This window comes from Salvelinus fontinalis, chromosome 38 (genome assembly GCF_029448725.1).
Source record: "Salvelinus fontinalis isolate EN_2023a chromosome 38, ASM2944872v1, whole genome shotgun sequence".
NCBI lineage: Eukaryota > Metazoa > Chordata > Actinopteri > Salmoniformes > Salmonidae > Salvelinus > Salvelinus fontinalis.
Genome location: NC_074702.1, coordinates 18,228,919 through 18,255,116, shown reverse-complemented (window position 1 = coordinate 18,255,116; position 26,198 = coordinate 18,228,919). Strand labels below are relative to the sequence as shown.

The 26,198-nt window shown below is 45.0% G+C and overlaps 1 protein-coding gene across 3 annotated transcripts; it reads right to left on the bottom strand.

Moving 5' to 3' along the window:
- Positions 1-214: 214 nt before the first annotated feature.
- Positions 215-26,193, bottom strand: LOC129838068 (nucleolar protein dao-5-like). Of its 3 annotated transcripts, XM_055904748.1 has the most exons (12): positions 25,753-25,896; positions 25,002-25,121; positions 14,162-14,230; positions 11,469-11,489; positions 11,080-11,358; positions 8,807-8,927; positions 8,052-8,227; positions 7,108-7,247; positions 6,692-6,839; positions 6,090-6,271; positions 5,903-5,992; positions 215-5,734 (listed from the first exon to the last, which is right to left on the bottom strand). In XM_055904748.1, exons 1-12 carry the CDS (start codon positions 25,757-25,759, stop codon positions 4,802-4,804), a joined length of 2,286 nt encoding a protein of 761 aa, XP_055760723.1. In that variant the 5' UTR covers positions 25,760-25,896; the 3' UTR covers positions 215-4,801. The 3 variants fall into 3 exon arrangements, with proteins under 3 accessions (XP_055760723.1, XP_055760726.1, XP_055760725.1); XM_055904751.1 differs by lacking the exons at positions 25,002-25,121; positions 25,753-25,896 and adding an exon at positions 25,988-26,193; XM_055904750.1 differs by lacking the exon at positions 25,002-25,121 and having other exon boundaries at positions 25,753-25,895.
- Between the last annotated feature and the right edge of the window lie 5 nt (positions 26,194-26,198).

Sequence of the window (26,198 nt, the reverse complement as noted above, 5' to 3'; positions counted from 1 at the left end):
ACCAATACTTCCTCAGTGAGCGCGGCCATTAGTATGATATCTTACACTATGCACGGTGTGCCAGATAGACAGCTAGGAGAAAAGTGCTCCACGAAATGAGATCGTAAAATCTAAGTGCACACACGTTATGGTCTGCCTACCTACCCGAATAACATTATGACAAATTCAAAGCTTTGGAAAAGTACAGAATCAATGACAAGGAAAGGACACTAGATGTTTTTCTCATAATCTTTAGTTTATTCTTCGTATATTTTTTTAGACATGAAATAAAGAAAATAACACCTTTCCTTTACAAAACGCCTGTGTGTCGTGAAAAAAGGGAGGAGATCAACAGACTGCAGGACGCTACACACGCCATCACAGCAGAAGGAGTAAACAGACAGAATCAGGGCAGAGAGAGATCGCTCACATAGTGCAAGGAACGTAAATGAGAACACTGGAGTGAATTTGGGGGGGGGTCTGTCCCAGCGAGGGGGGGGAATTGAACCCACAACCTTCTGGTCCCAAGACCCAGACACTAACCAACCATCCCAAATAGAATTGACTCACTAGGAGGTGCTGGTAATGTGGTTACCAAGTGTAGGTTTGTTACATTACCCCCTCTTTTGGGAAGCACTATAATACAGTAGTGGTATAAAACATGTGAAATTCATCCACATGCACATCTCAGTTCCACTTCAGGAGGGCTAGGTCTCAAATACTGTTTGAGGCTTTGGCATCCATTTTGAATTCAACCTGCTGTTTACATAAAAACAGTGCCACTGAATTCCTAAGATGTACAGCAGTTACTGTCTCACCAAGTTACACAATACACTTCAATATGATGTTATTCATCTCATGCTAATGCACATTCAAATAAACCCTGACAACCAAATACCAAGCAACTAGGTCATTTATCACTCTTCCAATCATGACTGAGTGTCTGAGTGCTTTATATTAAACACTTCCTCTCCTACAATATTCTGTATCTCCTGACTGTGTCTCTATATACAGTACAGTAGACCTATAAGGTCGTCAGGTCTGCATATAGTACTTTACCGCTGTTTAGTCTGACACCACCCTACATCATATAAACCAAACGGTGCCTCTTGGAGTGTATTTATAGAATACAGGCTGACTAGCCATTGAATATTTGATTTCATATTTGAGGCACTAAATCAAAGATGAGAGTCATCCCGTGTAGAGCACCTCAGAGGTGCAGGTTTGTGTGATGTTAACCACATACTGACTCTGGACAAACACAGACCGGTTTTTAAACAAATGTCAGATGATAAGCAGATCATTGAGGACAATCATTTCTAAGCATGGATATGTGAAGTCGACATACAGCTGAAGTTGTGATTTTCTTTTCATTGCACACACGTAGGCTACAGTCTTACACCTAGACACAGATACAAAATGATGTGTCACACACACGCACGCATGCATGCACACAACACGGGCACGCACAACACACACAGGTACGATCACACACGCACACACACACACGCAAACGTCATGATGAAGATAACAGTATGACTGATCAATCCTCCACACACACACAGACGGCTTTTATAAAAGCAAAAAAATATGAATAATAATAATACTGTCTTTGAGGAGATCATGTGGACATGCTGCAATAAACCTCTTTATCTTTAAAGTGACATAGATAATTCTGTATTTTTATATATATATATATATATAAGTTATGTATGGGTGTTATACTGTGAGTGTTATCATCATAGGGTTGAAATAGTACTAATAAAAGTTAATCCAATCAAAATATTTTAGAGATGACTGTGACACGGAAAAATATGCACTTATTCAGTTGTGTTTACCTTTTTCAGTTGTTCAAGTTGTATTTTATAAGTTAGTGAAGATTAGTTTGTATGTATACAGTATATTCAATAATCAGCATGTAGGCTTTGCACATGTGAGAAATTAGATTAGCTTTTTTACATCATCAAGTACAATACAACGACCATTCTATACACTAAACACATTCAACCTTTGAGAGGAGACTTTTTAAACCTTACACATGCAATATTTACAATGCTGAACCTCGTCAGCAGGGTCATAAGCGACTGTTTGTGTGTGTGTGTGTGTGTGTGTGTGTGTGTGTGTGTGTGTGTGTGTGTGTGTGTGTGTGTGTGTGTGTGTGTGCGTGTGTGCAGAAACAGATAAACACTGCTTTTAGTATTGCCTAAATAGGTGTTACGGCTCCACACAACAGACCTTGACGAGCATTGCGGTCGAGATTGAGATTGAGAGTGGAGCCAAATCTCTTCAGTGGTAGAATTTTACATAATCCTTGACATTTTATCACTTACATCAGTTGAATGACAATATAGCAAAGAATTTAGGCACCTCAAACACTAATGTATTCATACTGTATTCATCATGATTCATATACTGTACTTATCATATCAACGTCTATATCTCTATCTTACCATATGGCTTTTAACTTTCATTTTATTCTCATATTCATTTTAGCATTAAAAAACGTCTTAGAATTGTGGAAGTGTTCAGAAAGAGAAAGGCCATCGTTTGAAGTTGAAGATGGATGTACTTTCTATGTGTTCCAACAACTGATTGATGTGTTGGTGAACTTGACACGACTCCTATTTGTGCTTCTCTTAAAAATCCTAAATGCTTTTAGATGTAGTCCACTGAACTCAATGTACCATTCATGGTGTCTGTCACGACGGTCAGTTAAAACACTGAGGTAGAGATATGTCTTTTGTCAAGCAAAATGTATCTGCACACCTCCTCCTGTAACACATAGCGGCTACAGGAGTTTTAACCACCAGCGAAGTCTTATTGCACTGTAAATCTAGGCTAGAGCAACATAGCTTCAAGCAACTAAAGACAGATGGCATCATGGCACAGTCCTGGAGATGGTGGTACAGTGAGTTAATAGTTAGTGAAGATCTCGCAGGACCTTTTTAGGACAGTCAGAGAGACCAATGGCAATAGGGTAGGCTATTAGAACACATCAACCCATGCCTTGACATCATATCCAGTACTGTGGATGGATGCTAGTGGGTTAATCCTATTTGTGAAGTGTCTGTTTTAGGCTGGAGCAAATAACCAGAACTACATGTATACTGTACTGTGAGATCCCCATACTAGGCATCAGAGCCGTGGGGCACATCTACAGTTGGCTCAAGGCCTCCAGTATGTAGCTCAGACGACTAACGCATGTAGATGTGTGTAGGCAAGGAATAGTCTGACATGGATCTGTTCTATTATCTCAGGGAAGACTATACTTTCATACTGTACTTTTATAAGTCATCATGGGGTATAAAGGCTGACCCATAATCTATAAATGAGAAGTCAAGAGGGCAGGACCTACAGTAAAACTACATCTATCGGCCAGATGAAACCATCCCATAATACTGTACTTCACTACCTGCTGCAAGCAAGAGAGGAAGGAAAAGAGGGAGTACAGAAGGAAGGAAGGAAGGACAGAAGGAAGGACAGAAGTAAAGAAGGACATAGAGGAGCGAGGATTCCTTTTTTAAATGTTAGGACTAAGCCAATGACATCACTCACCAGACCCCTCCTCTTCTCCCTCTCCCACTCTCATAGTTGTAGTCAGCACAATAACAATCAGCACTACATTTCCCAAGATTCACTGGGGATTGCTTAAAGTGCTGAGGTGTGTCCTTGGGGTCTTCAGGTGCTGGGGTGAGGTCAAGGATCAAAACAAGCTCTTTCTCTTGGATTAAACTGATTCTAGAGGTCCACTGGGACAGTCAGTCAGAGTTGGCCAATACCTTATTACCAATACAGTCTCTCACGTAGTTGGGAGCGCAATCACATGAGACATCCATTTTAGAACAAAAGTTAGACTTAGTTTAGCAGAAGGAATTGATGTTAGAATTCAGCATTCAGGTGTTAGTGTTGCTGGGGTTCCTTTGTATCAGGATGTTTCATCATTCAAGCATTCTAGATGTTTCTATAGGATGGCAGAGGACCAGCAGGAAAAATTCCAGATTAACAGATTCCCAGGTTTCAGGAAAACTACTAGAGAATGTCCCAAGGAGAAGCAATCCAGTCCAGTTTGATAGAAAGGTGATTTAAATTCATCCAGTTTGACGAGAACGTTATGAAATAGTCACATTTATGTCCTTGAGGGCTAAATCATGTCATTGGTTTCATCATATGAGATAAAAAATGTCAGTTGCAAATTTACGAGCTGTTCGTGCTTTCGTTTAGGTCTGTTTTTCACATGCTGAGATTAGAGCAGGCATCATCAAAGGTTTTGTCATTCCACAAATGGAGTAGGTGGTCATAGATGTAGTTGAATTAGATTGAGTAATGTTCACTTGCCATTCTGTTGTTCCTATATCTATGTAAAAGGGTGTGGAACCATTCTGCACACCTCTGAACGTAAAATATATCTAAAGAAGCTAGGTTTAACATTTTACTTGTAAACTCTGCAACTGATTTTGTTGGCAGACCGGCAGTCATGCTCTAGTTTACACACTAAAAAAGAGTATGCGGCATAGAAAGTTAAAAAAGAAACAACAACAACTAAAATGGAACTCGCTTGCTTATATTTCCTATCTTGTGAAGAGTATACTGTGAATTGAAAAAAGTATCTCAAAGATAATGTTAGTACAGGTGAGTTAGCTATCATAACAACCTACAGCATGTTCGAGCATTACAAGTGTTACATCTAAGTCCCAGCCTCGATAGTAGCAGTGATGTCTCCCTTATTTGGTAAGGGGGGTGTTTGATTGTCTGTCTACAGTGGTGGAGGAGGATAGGATAATGGGTCTGTGGGGTTTCCCTTGGAGGAGTGCAGGGACTGTTCTCAGGTTGCGGTGGTGGCGGTGTTGTCCTCAGCTGGGGCGTCCATTTTGGCCTCAAGGGCTGGACTACTTGGGACGGTCACCTCCACTTCAGGGGTTTTAGGAGGGGTTGCCTTGGCGACAGGACTTTCGATCAGACCCACTGGTGCCGGAGCAGTGTCAGGTTTGGATTCAGGTGCTGGTGGTTCGGGTGTGCCATTGGTGGTCGGAGCAGGTTCAGGGCTCAGCATTGGGGTTGGGGTCGGAGTCTGGATTGATGTCACAGGCTTGGGGGATTCTGGGGTTGGTGTCACAGGCTTGGGGGATTCTGGGGTTGGTGTCACCAGCTTGGGGGGTTCGGGGGTTGATGGTTGGGGTGCAGTTAGTTTGGAGACAGGGGTCAGGGGTGGGGTTGGCTTAGAGGACACCGGGCTTGGAGACACAGCAATAGGTGTTTTGGCTGGTTCAGGTGTTTTCAATTCAGGTGTTTTCGGTTCAGGAGTTTCAAAATCGGGAGTTTTGGTTGGTTCAGATGTTTTCAATTCAGGTATTTTCGGATCAGGAGTTTTGAAATCAGGAGTTTTCAAATCAGGAGTTTTGGCTGGATCAGGTGTTTTGGCAATGGGGCTTGAAGCCTGCTTGGAGACCGGGCTTGGGATTGGGCTGAGTTTGGTCTCAACGGGTTTGGTTATGGTCAACTTTGGTTCAGGAGCTGGTTCAGGGATTTTTTTTATCTCGGGAACAGGGCTAGGTTTGGTAACCGGGGTAACCGGGGGTGGGCTTGGCTTGGTTTCTGGGACGAAGCCAACACTCTCAGTCTCAGCCTCTGATTCTGGAATCTGGTCAGGGACGTCAGTGTCAGTGTCCAATGGGAGGCCAGTGGTGTTAAACTCCACCCCTGAGTCGCTGGTCTCCAGGTTACCACCTGCCACCTCCTTGGATGACACCTCCAGACCCTGGGGTCAACACACAGAGGTCAGAGGAGAGAGGTCAGGGTGAAGACAGGAGAGTGGGTGAGGATAAGCAAAGAGATTTTAACAGCTATTTTGACAATATTCCCCTTACGTTATTCTAAATCGTTCCCTCAACTCTACAGAAATAACCACTGTGTCACTAATACTTACTTTAATGTCCACCTCAGTGCTCTGAGACTTCTCTGTGATGTCAATGGACTGGGCTATAGACTCCTCAAACTGAGTAATGTTCTTCACCACCTAGAAACCACACATACATGTTATGTCAAGTGCTGAGCATCATATAGGGAACATGGTGCCATTTGAGACATCACCAGTGTCTCTGTCTGTGTGGTACCTGTCTGAAGGCATCTCCCTCTTCCTCCTTGCCTGCGTTTTGGGCAATCTTCTCGATGGCTTGTGCCTTGGCAGCCCTCTTCTTCTGCTTGACCAGGCAGGACAGCAGACACACCAACAGCAGGAGGACCAGGAAGCCCACCAGTGCTATGATTGCCACGTAGAGGGACGGCAGCTTATAGGCTGGAGGAGGGGAGGGGAGGGAGAGTAGGGAGAAGGGAGAAAGAGGGGAAGGAGAGAATATAGAGGGGGAGTGTGGCGAAGGGGAGAGAGGGGATTGACAGAGGAGAAGAGAGATACACAGAGAAGAGAGAGAGATAAATGGAGAGGAGATAGAGGTGAGAGGTGGTGAGGAGAAGACAGGCGAGAGGAGAAAGAGGTGAAGGCAGGAAAGGAGAGATAATGTTAATAAATTATTATCTCCTCACCCTCCACCGCCCCATAGACGTAAGCCCCCAAGTTGGTTTCCAGTTGGTCGATGACCCTGAACTGGCCAACTCCTCCAATCAATCCCCCTCTCCATCTCCTTCATCCTCCCATCCCTTTCTCCTCCCTACTCCTCTCCTCTGTTCTCCTCTCCTCCCTTCATCCCCCTCTCCTCACCCTCCACTTCCAGGTAGACGTTGGACACAGGAAACCCCAGTATGTCCGTGACCTTGAACTGCCCGACGTCGCTGGCCTTGACCTGGTCCAGAATAACCACAGACGGATCCAGAGAGATCCGCCCCTCCAGATCCAGGTCCGCTGGCACCTATTATCAACCAAGAGCCATGGTAGGTTCAAAAGTTCAATCACTTGACTTCAACATTGTAAGACCATTTTTATTATTGGCAAATAAAAGTAAATCACTTGGATATAAATGTTTGGTAAGACTTCACTTCAAGCCAACAGGTATAATGCATTATAAGACTTCTCATAAGCATATATAAGTGATGATGTATTATTACCACCCCACAGTGCGCTATAGGGAGTAGGATTAGGGTAGTATTTGAGTGATTTTAAATCAGCCGTTCCAGTACCGTTAACTGTCCCCCGTCCAGGATCTGTCTGGTTTTGAAGTCGTAGTCGGGCGTGTAGAACAGACGCACCATGGAGGCATTCAGAATCAGGTTGATCTTCAGGGTGCCAGCGTACGGCAGCTTCACAAAGTTCTGGTGTTCTGGGAGACAGAGAGAGAGAGAGAGAGAGAGAGAGAGAGAGACAGAGACAGAGAGAGACAGAGACAGAGAGACAGAGGGAGAGAGACAGAAGGGGAGAGAGAGAGAGAGAGAGAGAGAGAGAGAGAGAGAGAGAGAGAGAGAGAGAGAGAAAGAGAGAGAGAGAGAGAGAGAGAGAGAGAGAAGGAGAGAGAGAGATAGAGAGAAGAGAAGAAGAGAGAGAGAGAGAGAGGGGGGGGTTATGGAATTATGAATTTATGGATTCCATAATGAGAGAAGAGAGGAAGAAGGAGACAAAAGGAAGAGGGATAAAGAGACGGGAAGAGAAGAAGATCCAGAGGGAGGGAGAAAAAAGAGAGAGGGGGCATTTAACAAACAAAACATTTTGGAACACAATATGCTAAATAGATAACTCACTTCAGAAAATAACATCATTTGAAGCTGGAATTGTTAATGGTGAAACTGCCACGTCTATTTGCAATACTACAACAACAAAGAAGTTACTGCAAACAACAAACACAGTTTTCCCCCTCTGACATTATTGCACGCGCGATAGAAGAGCAGAATGTGTACTGCAATTGTTTTACCAGATTGTGCGGCGCTCCTCACCTCTGCTTCGCCAACAAAACAAATACAATAACAACAGCGGTGGGGCGGACGGGGGCGCTGATCCCCTACTACGGATTCCACCTTTAAACCCATTGATGACTAACATTACAGCGAACTTGCAGCAGGTTGGGAAAAAGACAGAAAAGCCAAGGTAAAGGTTGGCCACAGAGGTAGAGGGAGGATGAAGACAAAGGTACCTTTGACATTTAGGCAGACCTTCCTCATGATCTTCAGGTTAGTGTCGCTGACGGTGTAGCTTCCCTCATCGGCGCCTGTCACGGCGTTGAGGGTGACCCGGCGCTCGTTGACACTCAGGCGCCCCTGGTACCCTTCTCTGGAGAGCCCTTCTCGGGTCATCAGCACCAGGGGCGGCCTGGAGGGTTAATGGAGAACCATAATAGAACTTGCTATCACAACAGTCATGATATTGATCAGAATAACAGAATGATATAATGATGGTGTAACGATAATTATCATATTGATAATGCTATCGCTATAAGCATGATGCTATCATGACAACCAAAATTCTCTGGTCTGATGAAACCAAGATTGAACTATTTGGCCTGAATGCCAAGCGTCACGTCTGGAGGAAACCTGGCAGCATCCTTACGGTGAAGCATGGTGGTGGCAGCATCATGCTGTAGGGATGTTTTTCAGCGGCAGGGACTAGTAAAGTACAGAGAGAACCTTGATGAAAACCTGCTCAGGAGCACAGACTGGGGCGATGGTTCACCTTCCAACAGGACATCAATCCGTAGTACATAGCCAAGACAATGCAGGAGTGGCTTCGGGACGAGTCTGTGAATGTCTTTGAGAGGCCCAGCCAGAGCTCGGAATTGATGTATCACAATATCACGATACTACATCGTGATAATGAATGTTGATGGGAGACAGTAAATCCTCCTTTGAGGAAAGCAGAGAAGTTTACATTTTGACAGAGAAACAACTGTACCTGGAGGTCAGGTTGGCCTCCACAGCACTGGGCCTATACTCCAGGGTGATGGGAGCCTCCACCCCCGCCAGCTGGATGTGGTAGTTCTCCCCATACTTAATGTTCTGCTCGTTGGAACAGTCTAAAAGACAGAGAAAGGGGTGGGAGAGGCAGGGACAGTTCAATACAGAGACAGAACAAGAGAAAGAAATTAAGGTATAAAAGGGGAGGACAAGGGGAAAGAGAGGGAGACAAGAGATCAGGAAACAGAGAGAGAGAAACAGAAAGGGAAGACAAAAGAATGAGAGAGAACCATGTGAGAAAAACAGAAGAGAATGACAGAGGAGAAGAACAAGAGAGAGAAAAGGAGGATAAAGACAGAAGAAAAACAGCAGGGAGGGACGGATGGGAGGGATGAACGGACGGATGGGGTGGTTAAATAGCTGCATAATTACTGCCTGGTGTATGAAACACGCTGTTAACTCCACACACACCTCCTCTCCACACACTGTTAACTCTATATGGTGCTGTCAAGGCTCCACACAGCTAGCCAGCTCCACAGTTAACTGCATCATTTGACATCAGACAACTGCATCAACTGATATAGCATTCTGATGCACGAATACAAAGTCAATGATGTGGCATAAAACCATGGTTGTTGCGTCGACTGCAATACAGACAGCCTGGAACGCCAATCCATGCAGAGCAAAGCTCAGTCTTCACAGCATCACCGAGTCATCATTCCTCTCTGACTGTGTGTATCTGTGTCACAAACAGCACACTATTCCCTATATCTTTTTAAAATTTATTTAACTAGGCAAGTCAGTTAAGAACAAATTCTTATTTACAATGGCGGCCTACCCCGGCCAAACCTGGACGACGCTGGGCCAATTGTGTGCCTCCCTATGGGACTCCCAATCACAGCTGGATGTGATGCAGCCTGGATTCGAACCAGGAACTGCAGTGACTCCTCTTGCACTGAGATGCAGTGCCTTAGAGCACTGCGCCCCTCGGGAGCCCCTATATGGGCCCTCGTCAAAAGTAGTGCACTGTATAGGGATTAGGGTGCCATTTGGGACGCAAACTGGGTCTTCCTCATCCCATTACAGATACTTAGTGCTGTTCAGAACATTGCTGCTGCGCTAGCCAATAGGGCTGTACTACACTACTACAGCAGTGCTCATGTGTAGCTGCAAAAGGCTTGGCCTGTTGACCGAAGTGACAGCATGATTAAATCATGGACTGAGCGAAAACAAGCTGTGTCTAGACTGAGACGGACAGATGGTTTGAAGTGCACACAGCCACGGTAGCAGGGCAGCATGTTTGAGAGAGAGCATCAGTATAAATTTAGTCCTAACGATTTAGACTGAGCCAAGGCTCCAAAACTCAATGTAAAAAGCACAGTATGTCTGCATCCCAAATGGCACCCTAATCCCTATTTTAGTACTTTTACCCAGGGCCCATGGGGATGCAAACTATGGTGTCTGACGATGAAGATCTTCCAACGGTCCACCCAGAGACAACTTTCCTTCTTCCAACCCCCCTCCCAGAGACAACTTTCCTATTTCCAACCCCCCTCCCAGAGACAACTTTCCTTCTTCCAACCCCCCTCCCAGAGACAACTTTCCTATTTCCAATCCCCCTCCCAGAGACAACTTTCCTATTTCCAACCCCCCTCCCAGAGACATCTTTCATTCTTCCAACCCCCCCCCACCCCCAGAGACAACTTTCCTTCTTCCAACCCCCCTCCCAGAGACAACTTTCCTATTTCCAACCCCCCTCCCAGAGACAACTTTCCTATTTCCAACCCCCCTCCCAGAGACATCTTTCCTTCTTCCAACCCCCCTCCCAGAGAGCAACTTTCCTACTTCCAACCCCCCTCCCAGAGAGCAACTTTCCTTCTTCCAACCCCCCTCCCAGAGAGCAACTTTCCTATTTCCAATCCCCCTCCCAGAGACAACTTTCCTATTTCCAACCCCCCTCCCAGAGACATCTTTCCTTCTTCCAACCCCCCTCCCAGAGAGCAACTTTCCTTCTTCCAACCCCCCTCCCAGAGAGCAACTTTCCTATTTCCAATCCCCCTCCCAGAGACAACTTTCCTATTTCCAACCCCCCTCCCAGAGACATCTTTCCTTCTTCCAACCCCCCTCCCAGAGAGCAACTTTCCTTCTTCCAACCCCCCTCCCAGAGAGCAACTTTCCTATTTCCAACCCCCCTCCCAGAGAGCAACTTTCCTACTTCCAAACCCCCCTCCCAGAGACAACGTTCCTTCTTCCAACACTCAGCCCCCATACCTCTGACGATGAGTGTGATGCGTCGGACCTCTTCCGGCTGTTTGTTGTTCTTCACCGAGTACGTCCCCTCGTCCCCCTCGCCCACATTCGCTAGGATCAGATGACTGAGCTGACTGTTGAGCTTGGCACGGTTACCAACCACAGACCCACCCCGCATCAGGACCACCTCAGCCCCAGCCTTGGCATTACTGGTCTGGAACAAAACCTCTGCAGCCAGGGAGGGCAGCTGCAGATGGAAGTCCTCCCCAAAGAACATGGTTTTCTGGGAGTCTTCTTTACCTGGGAGGTGGTGGGAGGGTATGTTTAACATTTCCACAGAAATGCATCACAAAGCTTCATTCTATATCATAACTAATGATGCATTGTTAACAGATGGCAGGGATGCTTACCTTTCAAAGGGGCCGACAGAGCTACGGACAAAGAGAAAAGAGGTTGGTGTAATTTCATAATTATGCATAGAAATGTAATTCATCAAATATGTTAGATATATGACCAATAACTATACTGTGTCTTAAGGACCCATAAGAAGAAAAAAAAGATGGTTGTGTCTATTACTCCTCCTGGTGGATTATTCCACACACTGAACCTGTACACACTGAACCTGTACACACTGAACCTGTTTTTACACTGAACCTGTACACACTGAACCTGTTTTTACACTGAACCTGTACACACTGAACCTGTTTTTACACACTGAACCTGTACACACTGAACCTGTACACACTGAACCTGTACACATACACAAACTACCCTGGACAGCTCCATACTACTCTGGACAGCTCCACACTACCCTGGACAGCTCCACACTACCCTGGACAGCTCCACACTACTCTGGACAGCTCCACACTGCTCTGGACAGCTCCACACTACTCTGGACAGGACATCTCCACACTACACTGGACATCTCCACACTACTCTGGACAGGACATCTCCACACTACTCTGGACAGGACATCTCCACACTACTCTGGACAGCTAGTCTGGACATCTCCACACTACTCTGGACAGCTCCACACTACTCTGGACAGCTCCACACTACTCTGGACAGCTCCACACTACTCTGGACAGGACAGCTCCACACTACTCTGGACAGCTCCACACTACTCTGGACAGCTCCACACTACTCTGGACAGCTCCACACTACTCTGGACAGCTCCACACTACTCTGGACAGCTCCACACTACTCTGGACAGCTCCACACTACTCTGGACAGGACATCTCCACACTACTCTGGACAGCTAGTCTGGACAGCTCCACACTGCTCTGGACAGCTCCACACTACTCTGGACAGCTCCACACTACTCTGGACAGCTCCACACTACTCTGGACAGCTCCACACTACTCTGGACATCTCCACACTACTCTGGACATCTCCACACTACTCTGGACAGGACAGCTCCACACTACTCTGGACAGCTCCACACTACTCTGGACAGCTCCACACTACTCTGGACAGCTCCACACTACTCTGGACATCTCCACACTACTCTGAACAGGACATCTCCACACTACTCTGGACAGCTCCACACTACTCTGGACAGCTCCACACTACTCTGGACAGCTCCACACTACTCTGGACAGCTCCACACTACTCTGGACAGCTCCACACTACTCTGGACAGCTCCACACTACTATGGACAGCTCCACACTACTATGGACAGCTCCACACTACTCTGGACAGCTACTCTGGACAGCTCCACACTACTCTGGACAGCTACTCTGGACAGCTCCACACTACTCTGGACAGCTACTCTGGACAGCTCCACACTACTCTGGACAGCTACTCTGGACAGCTCCACACTACTCTGGACATCTCCACACTACTCTGGACAGCTCCACACTACTCTGGACAGCTCCACACTACTCTGGACAGCTACTCTGGACAGCTCCACACTACTCTGGACATCTCCACACTACTCTGGACAGCTCCACACTACTCTGGACAGCTACTCTGGACAGCTCCACACTACTCTGGACAGCTACTCTGGACAGCTCCACACTACTCTGGACAGCTACTCTGGACAGCTCCACACTACTCTGGACAGCTACTCTGGACAGCTCCACACTACTCTGGACAGCTACTCTGGACAGCTCCACACTACTCTGGACAGCTACTCTGGACAGCTCCACACTACTCTGGACAGCTCCACACTACTCTGGACAGCTCCACACTACTCTGGACAGCTCCACACTACTCTGGACAGCTCCACACTACTCTGGACAGCTCCACACTACTCTGGACAGCTCCACACTACTCTGGACAGCTACTCTGGACAGCTCCACACTACTCTGGACAGCTACTCTGGACAGCTCCACACTACTCTGGACAGCTCCACACTACTCTGGACAGCTACTCTGGACAGCTCCACACTACTCTGGACAGCTACTCTGGACAGCTCCACACTACTCTGGACAGCTCCACACTACTCTGGACAGCTACTCTGGACAGCTACTCTGGACAGCTCCACACTACTCTGGACAGCTCCACACTACTCTGGACAGCTCCACACTACTCTGGACAGCTACTCTGGACAGCTCCACACTACTCTGGACAGCTACTCTGGACAGCTCCACACTACTCTGGACAGCTCCACACTACTCTGGACAGCTACTCTGGACAGCTCCACACTACTCTGGACAGCTCCACACTACTCTGGACAACTCCACACTACTCTGGACAGCTCCACACTACTCTGGACAGCTACTCTGGACAGCTCCACACTACTCTGGACAGCTACTCTGGACAGCTCCACACTACTCTGGACAGCTCCACACTACTCTGGACAGCTACTCTGGACAGCTCCACACTACTCTGGACAGCTCCACACTACTCTGGACAGCTCCACACTACTCTGGACAGCTACTCTGGACAGCTCCACACTACTCTGGACAGCTCCACACTACTCTGGACAGCTCCACACTACTCTGGACAGCTCCACACTACTCTGGACAGCTCCACATAACTCAACTGAATCAGAGATGGATGACTGCTACCGTCACATTCCCCCTTTGGGCCTCAATAAAGTATTATCTCATGTGACCTTATCATATCTGGTCATACATCTCTGGGCTTAACGACATACCTGAGCAGAGCAGCAAGCTCAGCACCACCGCCACACTGACTGTCTTCATCTTCATCAGATCTCCTGGCTCTGGAAAGAAGGAGAGATGAAGGGAAGATAAGATAAAGGAAAGATAGAGTATAAACAAAAATGGTGTTTGATAAGTGGCACATTAGAATAGAATGCCACTCCATCTCTCTCTCTCTCTCTGTCCCTCTATCACCTCTACATCCTCTTCTTCTCCCTCAGTTGTTCTTTCTGTGTCTCCATCTGATTGTGTTTGGATGGGTGGGGGTGAGGGTGGTGCTCCCTTAGCTAATTCATAGACAATGATAGAATGTTGTGGTGGTGACATCATCTCATGGTGACATCATCGCATGAAGTGGAGCCGAGAGGATGAGGATCACTTAGCTTGTCTGACTTCACCAGAGGAGTGAATGCAGTGTGTGTGTGTGTGTGTGTGTTCCTCTGATCCTAATGGTCATCCCAAAGTTTCTTCCTCCTCTCTGATATCTTTGAAAAAATACATCTTTCCCCCCTTCCATGTTAGATCATGAAAGCAATCCACCAAACCAGTCACGTTATATCAGTCATATTCAAAGTATTCCAACAGGGCCAAGGTTTTTCATCCACTGACGACCGTCAACACATGATTACTTACAGAAACAAACGCTCAGTAGATATTTTGCTGCATTGAATCCCTACACCTGATGTTAAATTTACCACCAATGCAAAAGGTTGTACAAACGATAGCCTGCAGTGCAGCACCTCCCCTGTTCCAAGAAACAAACTAGCACAGTGCTCATGTAGCGTAAATAGTTCCCAATTCAATTCCAATAGTTGATTTACGTTACCAAGCTGCAAGCAAGTGGGGCTTTAAGATTGAAAGATACATGAACTTATTGCAACAACAAAAACAAGAACCTATTCTTTTTCATAATCCCTCCCCTTTAAATGCACATTGGAGCTTGTTTGAGGTTTTGAACTAGGGGTGTATTCATTAGTGCTCACCATAGCAAGCCGTAGCAAAATGTTTTGCAACAGAAAGGTTTTGCAAAGAAAAGGAGTGTTTCTTATTGGACAAGTTCAGGTTAGTCCTTCCCGTTTTGGCCTGTTAGTGTCTGTTTGGTTCCTGGATAATACACCCAAGGACGCCATAGGCTCCCAATGGATCCCAGACAGGGATTGGTATATTGATTAGGTGTCAGTGAACATGCCTGAATTAAAACAGCCTGGTAATAATTAATGGTAATTGGGACTGGGGGGAACTGGGTAATTGCTTGGCTGGGTTTCAAACAGAGATCCACCTTTTCCTTAATTACAGCCAGTTTGCTACAGCAGGAAAATAATCCTGCAGCAACAGGAAATGTGAATTATTATGTGGATTATAATTAATGGACATTTTAGTAGGGGTTGATACATTTTTCATTAGGGCAAATAAAGTCTGACATTTCAAAGTGTTAATTACAAACTTCAGAATCACTTTGAAACCTCAAATACACTACACATTTTAAATGTCCTGCATAGAAGGAAAGTTATTCTGCAACAGGGTGATCAAATGAAGATCCTACATCTGTAGCGGCAGATTTAACTAGTTCCCCTGAGTCAAGGGAATGGCATGCCATTGAGGTGCTGAGATTAAGCAGCAAAGCCCTCCCAACAACCATTCTGCAACAGGATGCTTAATCAGGATTGTAAACACTGTAGGACACTGCGATCCTGAACGCTAGAGATGAAAGGAGATAGCATTTAGACACAGGCCTGAACTGTTGGCTGTGTGTGTGTGTGTGTGTGTGTGTGTGTGTGTGTGTGTGTGTGTGTGTGTGTGTGTGTGTGTGTGTGTGTGTGTGTGTGAAAGAGAGAGAGAGAGAATGTGTGTACAATGCAGGAAGCATGACGCCATCTGCAGAGACCTGATCTGTTGGCAGGAGCAGAAAACCTGCTGCTCTCATTTGTTAATGAGAACAATTAGCATGTGATAATGTCATAATTCCCCAACCACCATCTCTCTCTGCTACAAGACACTCTTATCCAATCTTCTCCTCTCTCTGTTTCTCTCTCTTTCTCCCAGCCTCTTACACCCTGCACTGGGCAGAGAGCCAAGCCACTATCATAGCCTGAAAGCAGTCATTTGATTCCATCTGAAACAAAAGACAGGACACAGCGGAGCCCCAGAGGAGAGGGTCCCTCAGACAACACCAGCAACAACCACACATCAGTTGTGACCCCTTGGTACAGCCATGTTCTGTCTGTATAGGTTGATTCTGCCGGGACATGACGTTGGGAACACCTTGCTGTGTTCTTATTACTGAAGAATTACATGGTAATAAGAACATGTATTTTCTTAAAACTGTATTGTTAGTTAAGGGCTTGTATTCAGCATTTCACTGTAAGGTCTACACCTGTTGTATTCAGCATTTCACTGTAAGGTCTACTACACCTGTTGTATTCAGCATTTCACTGTAAGGTCTACTACACCTGTTGTATTCAGCATTTCACTGTAAGGTCTACTACACCTGTTGTATTCAGCATTTCACTGTAAGGTCTACTACACCTGTTGTATTCAGCATTTCACTGTAAGGTCTACTACACCTGTTGTATTCAGCATTTCACTGTAAGGTCTACTACACCTGTTGTATTCAGCATTTCACTGTAAGGTCTACTACACCTGTTGTATTCAGCATTTCACTGTAAGGTCTACTACACCTGTTGTATTCAGCATTTCACTGTAAGGTCTACTACACCTGTTGTATTCAGCATTTCACTGTAAGGTCTACTACACCTGTTGTATTCAGCATTTCACTGTAAGGTCTACTACACCTGTTGTATTCAGCATTTCACTGTAAGGTCTACTACACCTGTTGTATTCAGCATTTCACTGTAAGGTCTACTACACCTGTTGTATTCAGCATTTCACTGTAAGGTCTACTACACCTGTTGTATTCAGCATTTCACTGTAAGGTCTACTACACCTGTTGTATTCAGCATTTCACTGTAAGGTCTACTACACCTGTTGTATTCAGCATTTCACTGTAAGGTCTACTACACCTGTTGTATTCAGCATTTCACTGTAAGGTCTACTACACCTGTTGTATTCAGCATTTCACTGTAAGGTCTACTACACCTGTTGTATTCAGCATTTCACTGTAAGGTCTACTACACCTGTTGTATTCAGCATTTCACTGTAAGGTCTACTACACCTGTTGTATTCAGCATTTCACTGTAAGGTCTACTACACCTGTTGTATTCAGCATTTCACTGTAAGGTCTACTACACCTGTTGTATTCAGCATTTCACTGTAAGGTCTACTACACCTGTTGTATTCAGCATTTCACTGTAAGGTCTACTACACCTGTTGTATTCAGCATTTCACTGTAAGGTCTACTACACCTGTTGTATTCAGCATTTCACTGTAAGGTCTACACCTGTTGTATTCAGCATTTCACTGTAAGGTCTACTACACCTGTTGTATTCAGCATTTCACTGTAAGGTCTACTACACCTGTTGTATTCAGCCTTTCACTGTAAGGTCTACTACACCTGTTGTATTCAGCATTTCACTGTAAGGTCTACTACACCTGTTGTATTCAGCATTTCACTGTAAGGTCTACTACACCTGTTGTATTCAGCATTTCACTGTAAGGTCTACTACACCTGTTGTATTCAGCATTTCACTGTAAGGTCTACTACACCTGTTGTATTCAGCATTTCACTGTAAGGTCTACTACACCTGTTGTATTCAGCATTTCACTGTAAGGTCTACTACACCTGTTGTATTCAGCATTTCACTGTAAGGTCTACTACACCTGTTGTATTCAGCATTTCACTGTAAGGTCTACTACACCTGTTGTATTCAGCATTTCACTGTAAGGTCTACTACACCTGTTGTATTCAGCATTTCACTGTAAGGTCTACTACACCTGTTGTATTCAGCATTTCACTGTAAGGTCTACACCTGTTGTATTCAGCATTTCACTGTAAGGTCTATTACACCTGTTGTATTCAGCATTTCACTGTAAGGTATACTACACCTGTTGTATTCAGCATTTCACGGTAAGGTCTACACCTGTTGTATTCAGCATTTCACTGTAAGGTCTACTACACCTGTTGTATTCAGCATTTCACGGTAAGGTCTACACCTGTTGTATTCAGCATTTCACTGTAAGGTCTACTACACCTGTTGTATTCGGGGCATGTGACAAATCAAATTGGATTTGATGTTATATCATAATGTGTGAACACAGGGATGTGAAACATGTTCATCTTTGTGTCACTAAAGCGCATAAGGGGAATATATCTGCGCTGTTGTTTTTAGAGGACCTGTGAAGCAGATAATCCAAGATCTTCTACTCCATTTAAGGAGGAAAAAATTGTTTTTCGAATCATTTGGGGCCAGAAACATTACAAAAAATCACATGTGAAAGGAACACGTGAAAAAACACGTGGTTTATGGACACGTGTGAACACAGGTGTAAACAAATCACGTGAAATATGTCACATGTCAAATAAAAACATTCACATGAGTCAGACACGTAGTTTTCGGACACTTGTGACATTTCACATACATTTTTCACATGTGAACAAAACAAGTGAAAAATGTAATGTGGGAAAAGCAGACATGTGAGTCAGATGTGGTTTTAGGACAAATTTGACATGTTCTTTTGTAAGGGAAACAACACCTTGGTGCTCGCCTCACTGGGTTTTTACACACACACACACACACACACACACACACACACACACACACACACACACACACACACACACACACACACACACACACACACACACACACACACACACACACACACACACACACACACACACACACACACACACGCACACACACACACACACCTCCTCTTCTTCTTTGGGCTTTTAACCATGGGCTGCCGGACTGGGCCATCTGCTATCCTTCACTCCCTCCCTCCCTCTTTTCCTCCCTTCCTCTTTCTGTATCTCTCTCTCTTTCTGTCCCCTATTCACCTAGACTTCTCTATCGGTCACTCTCTCTTCCTTCCTCAGTTCCTCTCTATCAGTCCCTCTCTATCTGTCACTCTCTCTTCCTTCCTCAGTTCCTCTCTATCAGTCCCTCTCTATCAGTCCCTCTCTATCAGTCCCTCTCTATCAGTCCCTCTCTATCTCTCACTCTCTCTTCCTTCCTCAGTTCCTCTCTATCAGTCCCTCTCTATCTGTCTCTCTCTATCTGTCACTCTCTATCTGTCACTCTCTATCTGTCACTCTCTATCTGTCAGTCTCTCTTCCTTCCTCAGTTCCTCTCTATCAGTCCCTCTCTATCAGTCCCTCTCTATCTGTCACTCTCTATCTGTCACTCTCTCTTCCTTCCTCAGTCCCTCTCTATCAGTCCCTCTCTATCTGTCTCTCTCTATCTGTCACTCTCTCTTCCTTCCTCAGTTCCTCTCTATCAGTCCTTCTCTATCTGTCCCTCTCTATCAGTCCCTCTCTATCAGTCCCTCTCTATCTGTCACTCTCTATCAGTCCCTCTCTATCTGTCACTCTCTCTTCCTTCCTCAGTTCCTCTCTATCAGTCCCTCTCTATCAGTCCCTCTCTATCTGTCACTCTCTATCAGTCCCTCTCTATCTGTCACTCTCTCTTCCTTCCTCAGTCCCTCTCTATCAGTCCCTCTCTATCTGTCCCTCTCTATCTGTCCCTCTCTATCAGTCCCTCTCTATCTGTCACTCTCTATCTGTCACTCTCTATCTGTCACTCTCTTCCTTCCTCAGTTCCTCTCTATCAGTCCTTCTCTATCTGTCCCTCTCTATCAGTCCCTCTCTATCAGTCCCTCTCTATCTGTCCCTCTCTATCAGTCCCTCTCTATCAGTCCCTCTCTATCAGTCCCTCTCTATCAGTCCCTCTCTATCTGTCACTCTCTCTTCCTTCCTCAGTTCCTATCTATCAGTCCCTCTCTATCAGTCCCTCTATCTGTCACTCTCTATCAGTCCCTCTCCATCAGTCACTCTCTATCAGTCACTCTCTCTTCCTACCCCAGTCCCTCTCTATCTGTCACTCTCTCTTCCTTCCTCAGTTCCTCTCTATCAGTCCCTCTCTATCAGTCCCTCTCTATCTGTCACTCTCTATCAGTTCCTCTCTATCTGTCACTCTCTCTTCCTTCCTCAGTTCCTATCTATCAGTCCCTCTCTATCAGTCCCTCTATCTGTCACTCTCTATCAGTCCCTCTCCATCAGTCACTCTCTATCAGTCACTCTCTATCAGTCACTCTCTCTTCCTACCCCAGTCCCTCTCTATCAGTCCCTCTCTATCTGTCACTCTCTCTTCCTTCCTCAGTTCCTCTCTATCAGTCCCTCTCTATCAGTCCCTCTCTATCAGTCCCTCTCTATCAGTCACTCTCTCTTCCTTCATCAGTCCCTCTCTATCAGTCCCTCTCTATCAGTCCCTCTCTATCAGTCCCTCTCTATCAGTCACTCTCTCTTCCTTCATTAGTCCCTCTCTATCAGTCCCTCTCTATCAGTCCCTCTCTATCAGTCCCTCTCTATCAGTCCCTCTCTATCAGTCCCTCTCTATCAGTCCCTCTCTATCAGTCACTCTCTCTTCCTTCATCAGTCCCTCTCTATCAGTCCCTCTCTATCAGTCACTCTCTCTTCCTTCATCAGTCCCTCTCTATCAGTCCCTCTCTATCAGTCCCTCTCTATCAGTCCCTCTCTATCAGTCCCTCTCTATCAGTCCCTCTCTATCAGTCCCTCTCTATCAGTCACTCTCTCTTCCTTCATCAGTCCCTCTCTATCAGTCCCTCTCTATCAGTCACTCTCTCTTCCTTCATCAGTCCCTCTCTATCAGTCCCTCTCTATCAGTCACTCTCTCTTCCTTCATCAGTCCCTCTCTATCAGTTCCTCTCTATCAGTCACTCTCTCTTCCTTCATCAGTCCCTCTCTATCAGTCACTCTCTCTTCCTTCATCAGTCCCTCTCTATCAGTCCCTCTCTATCAGTCCCTCTCTATCAGTCCCTCTCTATCAGTCCCTCTCTATCAGTCACTCTCTCTTCCTTCATCAGTCCCTCTCTATCAGTCCCTCTCTATCTGTCATGTATTTCACTCTCTTTTTACTGCCACCCTCTCTTTATTTTATTTTCCTGCCTCCCTTTTTCTCTCTGTTTCCTCCCACATCTCTTATCCTCTTTCCATCCCTGCATCATCTTCTCGTCGATCTTCCAATTTGTCCCTTTCTCTCTTTTTTTCTGCCTGACTCAGCTGTTACTTTCTCTCCTCTCCTGCTTTCTGTCCTTCTATCTTTTCTCATTCTTTCCTGTTCTGCCTCATGCCACTCTCTCTATCCCTCTCTTCTCTCTCTGCCTTCTCTCTCTTTATTTCCCATTCCATTTCTGCTATGCCTCCTCTGTCCTTCCCTCTCATTCTTATTTTCTCCCCCTCCCTCCCTCTCTCTTTCTCCTCTCATGGCCCTTTCACCCTCTCCTCCTCCTTATCTTATAAAATCTCAGCTCCAGCAGCATCCCACTCTGAACTCAAAGACTGTGTCAGTCTTCATCTGAGATGTGGGATTTGTTCCAAATGGCACCCTATGTATTCCACTACTTTTAACCAGGGTCCATACAGCTCTGATCAAAAGTAGGGCACTATATAGGGAATAGGGTGCCATTTGGGACACAGGCTCTGAGTCTCTGGTCACTGAGAAGGGAGAGAGGAGGAGGTACAGACAGGCCTTTGTTGAGCTCCTTTAAAGAGGCGGAAAAGCCTTCAATGACTGCAGATGCATGAACCCCACAAAGATGTCTCTGTCTGTCTGTCCTTCATTCCTTCACCTTCACATCGTTTCCATCACTCTCCTTGGCTTACATAATCACAGTGGTCGGTGCATCTATCCCCTAATACTTCTGTCACTGTAGTGAAGGCAAAGTATCCAGTCAGGCTGCAAGGAAATGCACACCCCAAACACACACACACACACACACACAATACAATACACACACACTTGTCCATAAATCCCGTAGACACAAACACACATGACCAATATTCGCTTCCTCTCTCCCTCTTTCCCTCCCTCACCAGAAAATACAATCTTAAATCATGAAGTGTCAGAAAAGCAAAAGGTAACAGAACAACAGACCAGTACACAGGCTGAATGTTTACTTCAGGTGGTTTACTGGAGGTCATGGGTTTCTGGTTAGTTAAAATGACAATGGGTGCATCTCAATAGTCTTAAGAGGCTTCCTCTCTTTGTCTCCTTTCCTTCATCTGCTCTGATGAGTGTAAAACTACTTGATAGGTGAAAGCAGATTCACAACAATACACATCAACCATACTGCTTTTATCCACCCTGTGGCAAGGAGACGGATAATGGAAAGGAGACAAGGGGAAGAAGCCCCTTTAGACTGTTGAGATGCAGCCCTAGGCTGCCTGCCTGGAAGTGTTGTGTAAATCAAAATGGATGATGGATGCGGTCTCATATGACACAGACATAGACTGACTCTTCATTTATCCACCGCCTTCCCTTCTTTAAGTACTCTAAAAATATTCTCTCTATCTCTCTCTCTGTCTAGGTCCATGTCTCTATCTCACTGTACAGTTGAAGTCGGAAGTTTACATACACCTTAGCCGAATACATTAGAACTCAGTTTTTCACAATTCCTGACATTTAATCCTAGTAAAAATTCCCTGTATTAGGTTAGTTAGGATCACCACTTTATTTTAAGAATGTGAAATGTCAGAATAGTAGTAGAGAGAATGAATATTTATATAATGAATATTTCAGCTTTTATTTCTTTCATCACATTCCCAGTGGGTCAGAAGTTTACATACACTCAATTAGTATTTTGTAGCATTGCCTTTAAATTGTTTAACTTGGGTCAAACATTTCGGGTAGCCTTCCACAAGCTTCCCACAATATGTTGGGTGAATTTTGGCCCATTCCTCCTGACAGAGCTGGTGTAACTGAGTCAGGATTGTAGGCCTCTTTGCTCGCACATACTTTTTCAGTTCCCTCCACAAATGTTCTATAGGATTGAGGTCAGGGCTTTGTGATGACCACTCCAATACCTTGACTTTGTTGTCCTTAAGCCATTTTGCCACAACTTTTGAAGAATGCTTGGGGTCATTGTTCATTTGGAAGATCCATTTGTGACCAAGCTTTAACTTCCTGATTGATGTCTTGAGATGTTGATCAATATGTCCAAATCATTTTCCATCCTCATGATGCCATCTATTTTGTGAAGTGCACTAGTCCCTCCTACAGCAAAGCACCCCCACAACATGATGCTGTCACCCACGTGCTTCATGTTTGGGATGGTGTTCTTCGGCTTGCAAGCCTCCCCCTTTTTCCTCCAAACATAACGATGGTCATTATGGCCAAACAGTTCTATTTTTGTTTCATCAGACCAGAGGACATTTCTCCAGAAAGTACGATTTTTGTCCCCATGTGCAGTTGCAAACCGTAGTCTGACTTTTTTATGGAGGTTTTGGAGCAGTGGCTTCTTCCTTGCTGAGCGACCTTTCAGGTTATGTCGATATAGGACTCGTTTTACTGTGGATATAGATACTTTTGTACCTGTTCCTCCAGCATCTTCACAAGGTCCTTTGCTGTTGTTCTGGGATTGATTTGCACTTTTCGCACCAAAGTACGTTCATCTCTAGGAGACAGAACGCGTCTCCTTCCTGAGCGGTATGACGGCTGCGTGGTCCCATGGTGTTTTTACTTGCATACTATTGTTTGTACAGATGAACGTGGTACTTTCAGGCATTTGTAAATTGCTCCCAAGGATGAACCAGACTTGTGGAAGTCTACAATTTTTCTTCTGAGGTCTTGGCTGATTTCTTTTGATTTTCCCATGATGTCAAGCAATGAGGCAATGAGTTTTAAGGTAGGCCTTGAAATACATCCACAGGTACACCTCCAATTGACTCAAACTATCAGAAGCTTCTAAAGCCATGACATAATTTTCTGGAATTTTCCAAGCTGTTTAAAGGCACAGTCAACTTAGTGTATGTGAACTTCTTACCCACTGGAATTGTGATACAGTGAATTATAAGGGAACTAATCTGTCTGTAAACAATTGTTGGAAAAATGACTTGTGTCATGCACAAAGTATATGTCCTAACCAACTTGCCAAACTATAGTTTGTTTGACAAGAAATTTGTGGAGTGGTTGAAAAACGAGTTTTAATGACTCCAACCTAAGTGTATGTAAACTTCCAACTTCAACTGTATATATCTTTCTCCCCCTCTCTCTAGGTGTATTTCTCTCTATCCCTCAATCACTGTCTTTCTCTCTCTGTATTTCTCCCTCTCACTCAGCCCCCCTCTCAGTCTCTCTCTTATATATATGAAAGGAATGGACAGGTTTTCACCATATTGCTTTCACCAGATCTTGTCAGATCAGAGGTCATGAGGGGGAAGAGTGCTACGGTAAATGTCCTCATCCTCAACTCATCACTGTCTTTCAAGTGAGGACATAGAAAGACAACTCACAGATGACATGTAGCTTCATCATTTCCTAATTGTGACAGTTGAAAATAGGCCACTACAGGCGCTAGCAATACATCAATCAGCATCACTTCCAGTTTACAGTCTTCCAATAAAAATATATCTGTGCCAAATTAGAGACAGACAGGAAAAATAAATAGGTGTGTAACGTGTTTCTATCTTAACCAGAACATATTAAAAGAATGCCCTCCCAACAGTGACAGGACATGGGAATATTCCCACATCTTTTGAAGTGTCCTTGTGTACAAGACAAACAAGTGTTCATAAAATCCCAACAGATAAACCTCAGAGCATAAAAAGGCTTGAATAGCAGTGACATACAGGCCAAGGACATCCCTTAACAGCAATCAGCAGCAGCGCACACTGTACTGTACTATACTGCCATGTACCTGAACTGTTGGCAATTGTAACATGCAGGCAGCGCAGACTCAGGCCACCATATGTCATCAACATATAAGCGGCGGGGGCGACACCGCACAGCACCGGAGGCAGCAGACCGCCGGAACAGGCTGCAGGAGCACATCATTCAATTTATAATGAATGGATGCTTTAAAAATAAAGGATTCCGTATAGGCTAAACCATTCGATAAAAAAAAAAATAGTCCTACATATTAAGATATGCTGATTGGGAGACAGGATCCATAGACTACTCATTTGCATTGATTAGATGTGTATTATGCATCAATAATCTTACAGTGCCAAACTGAGTCATACAATTCATCTCTACATGAAGTAACAGGTACTGCGAATTAAGTCGACATATTGCATTCCATGATGGGAATATTCAGGGATATTTCAAATAACATAGCCTATTGCATATCCCTGTTAGGCTACATTGTTTCAGAGATGTTTTCTTATCATAGGCTATGGCTCAAATTCTGAAGCGATGTCTTACATTAGGCTATAGGCCAATTCTAAATGGTCATAAATAGGGACAGGCATTGGACCGGCACTAGCCTATCCAACCTGTGTAGCCTAATGATTGCCCCCTTGTGTGACATTCTGTAGAGCAGACTGTGAAATTAGCATGGTAATGCATTATTGAAGACGTGTCCCATCATACCACCATCCCGATGATGCGCATAGTCTGTTTAATCGTTCCTCCCAATAAACGTGACAACCTAATCACAATTTTCTCACCTTTCATCTTCTTCGGAACAAGCACGTCCTGTTTTCATCAAATAAAGCCCTTATCGGATAATAATCGGCTATTAATCTAACATCTCAATATACAGGAAAGCCAACAGACACCCTCACGAGCATCTCACCAAAAACTGCAGAATTTAACCCGTCACGCACCAGGCGGCGAATTTATTTGAAGAATCTCATCACATCCACCACACGTAAGAAATATTTATCCCCTTAGCTCACTCACCTTTAAATTCACACTATCTCCTCCGTATTAACAGAGTAGAAAACGTTATAACGAGATTGTAGGAGAAATATGTAGCCTAGCCTTTTGATGCATGTATTTCTCTCCCTTCTTGGCGTCACCCTCCTTCTCAACTTCGCCCCCCAAGAGCAGCACTTGACGACTGGAGCTGAACATTTGGAAGATGCTCAGAATATGTCGGATTTTGCTCTCG

Bases quoted from the DNA above. Each gene is read 5' to 3' on its own strand.
- LOC129838068 (XM_055904748.1), bottom strand. The intron at 14,231-25,001 runs GTACATGGCAGT...CCTTCTTTCCAG, and splicing joins TACAATTGCCAACAGTTCAG to AGCCAGGAGATCTGATGAAG. The intron at 8,228-8,806 runs GTACAGTTGTTT...TTAACCCTCCAG, and splicing joins GAGGCCAACCTGACCTCCAG to GCCGCCCCTGGTGCTGATGA.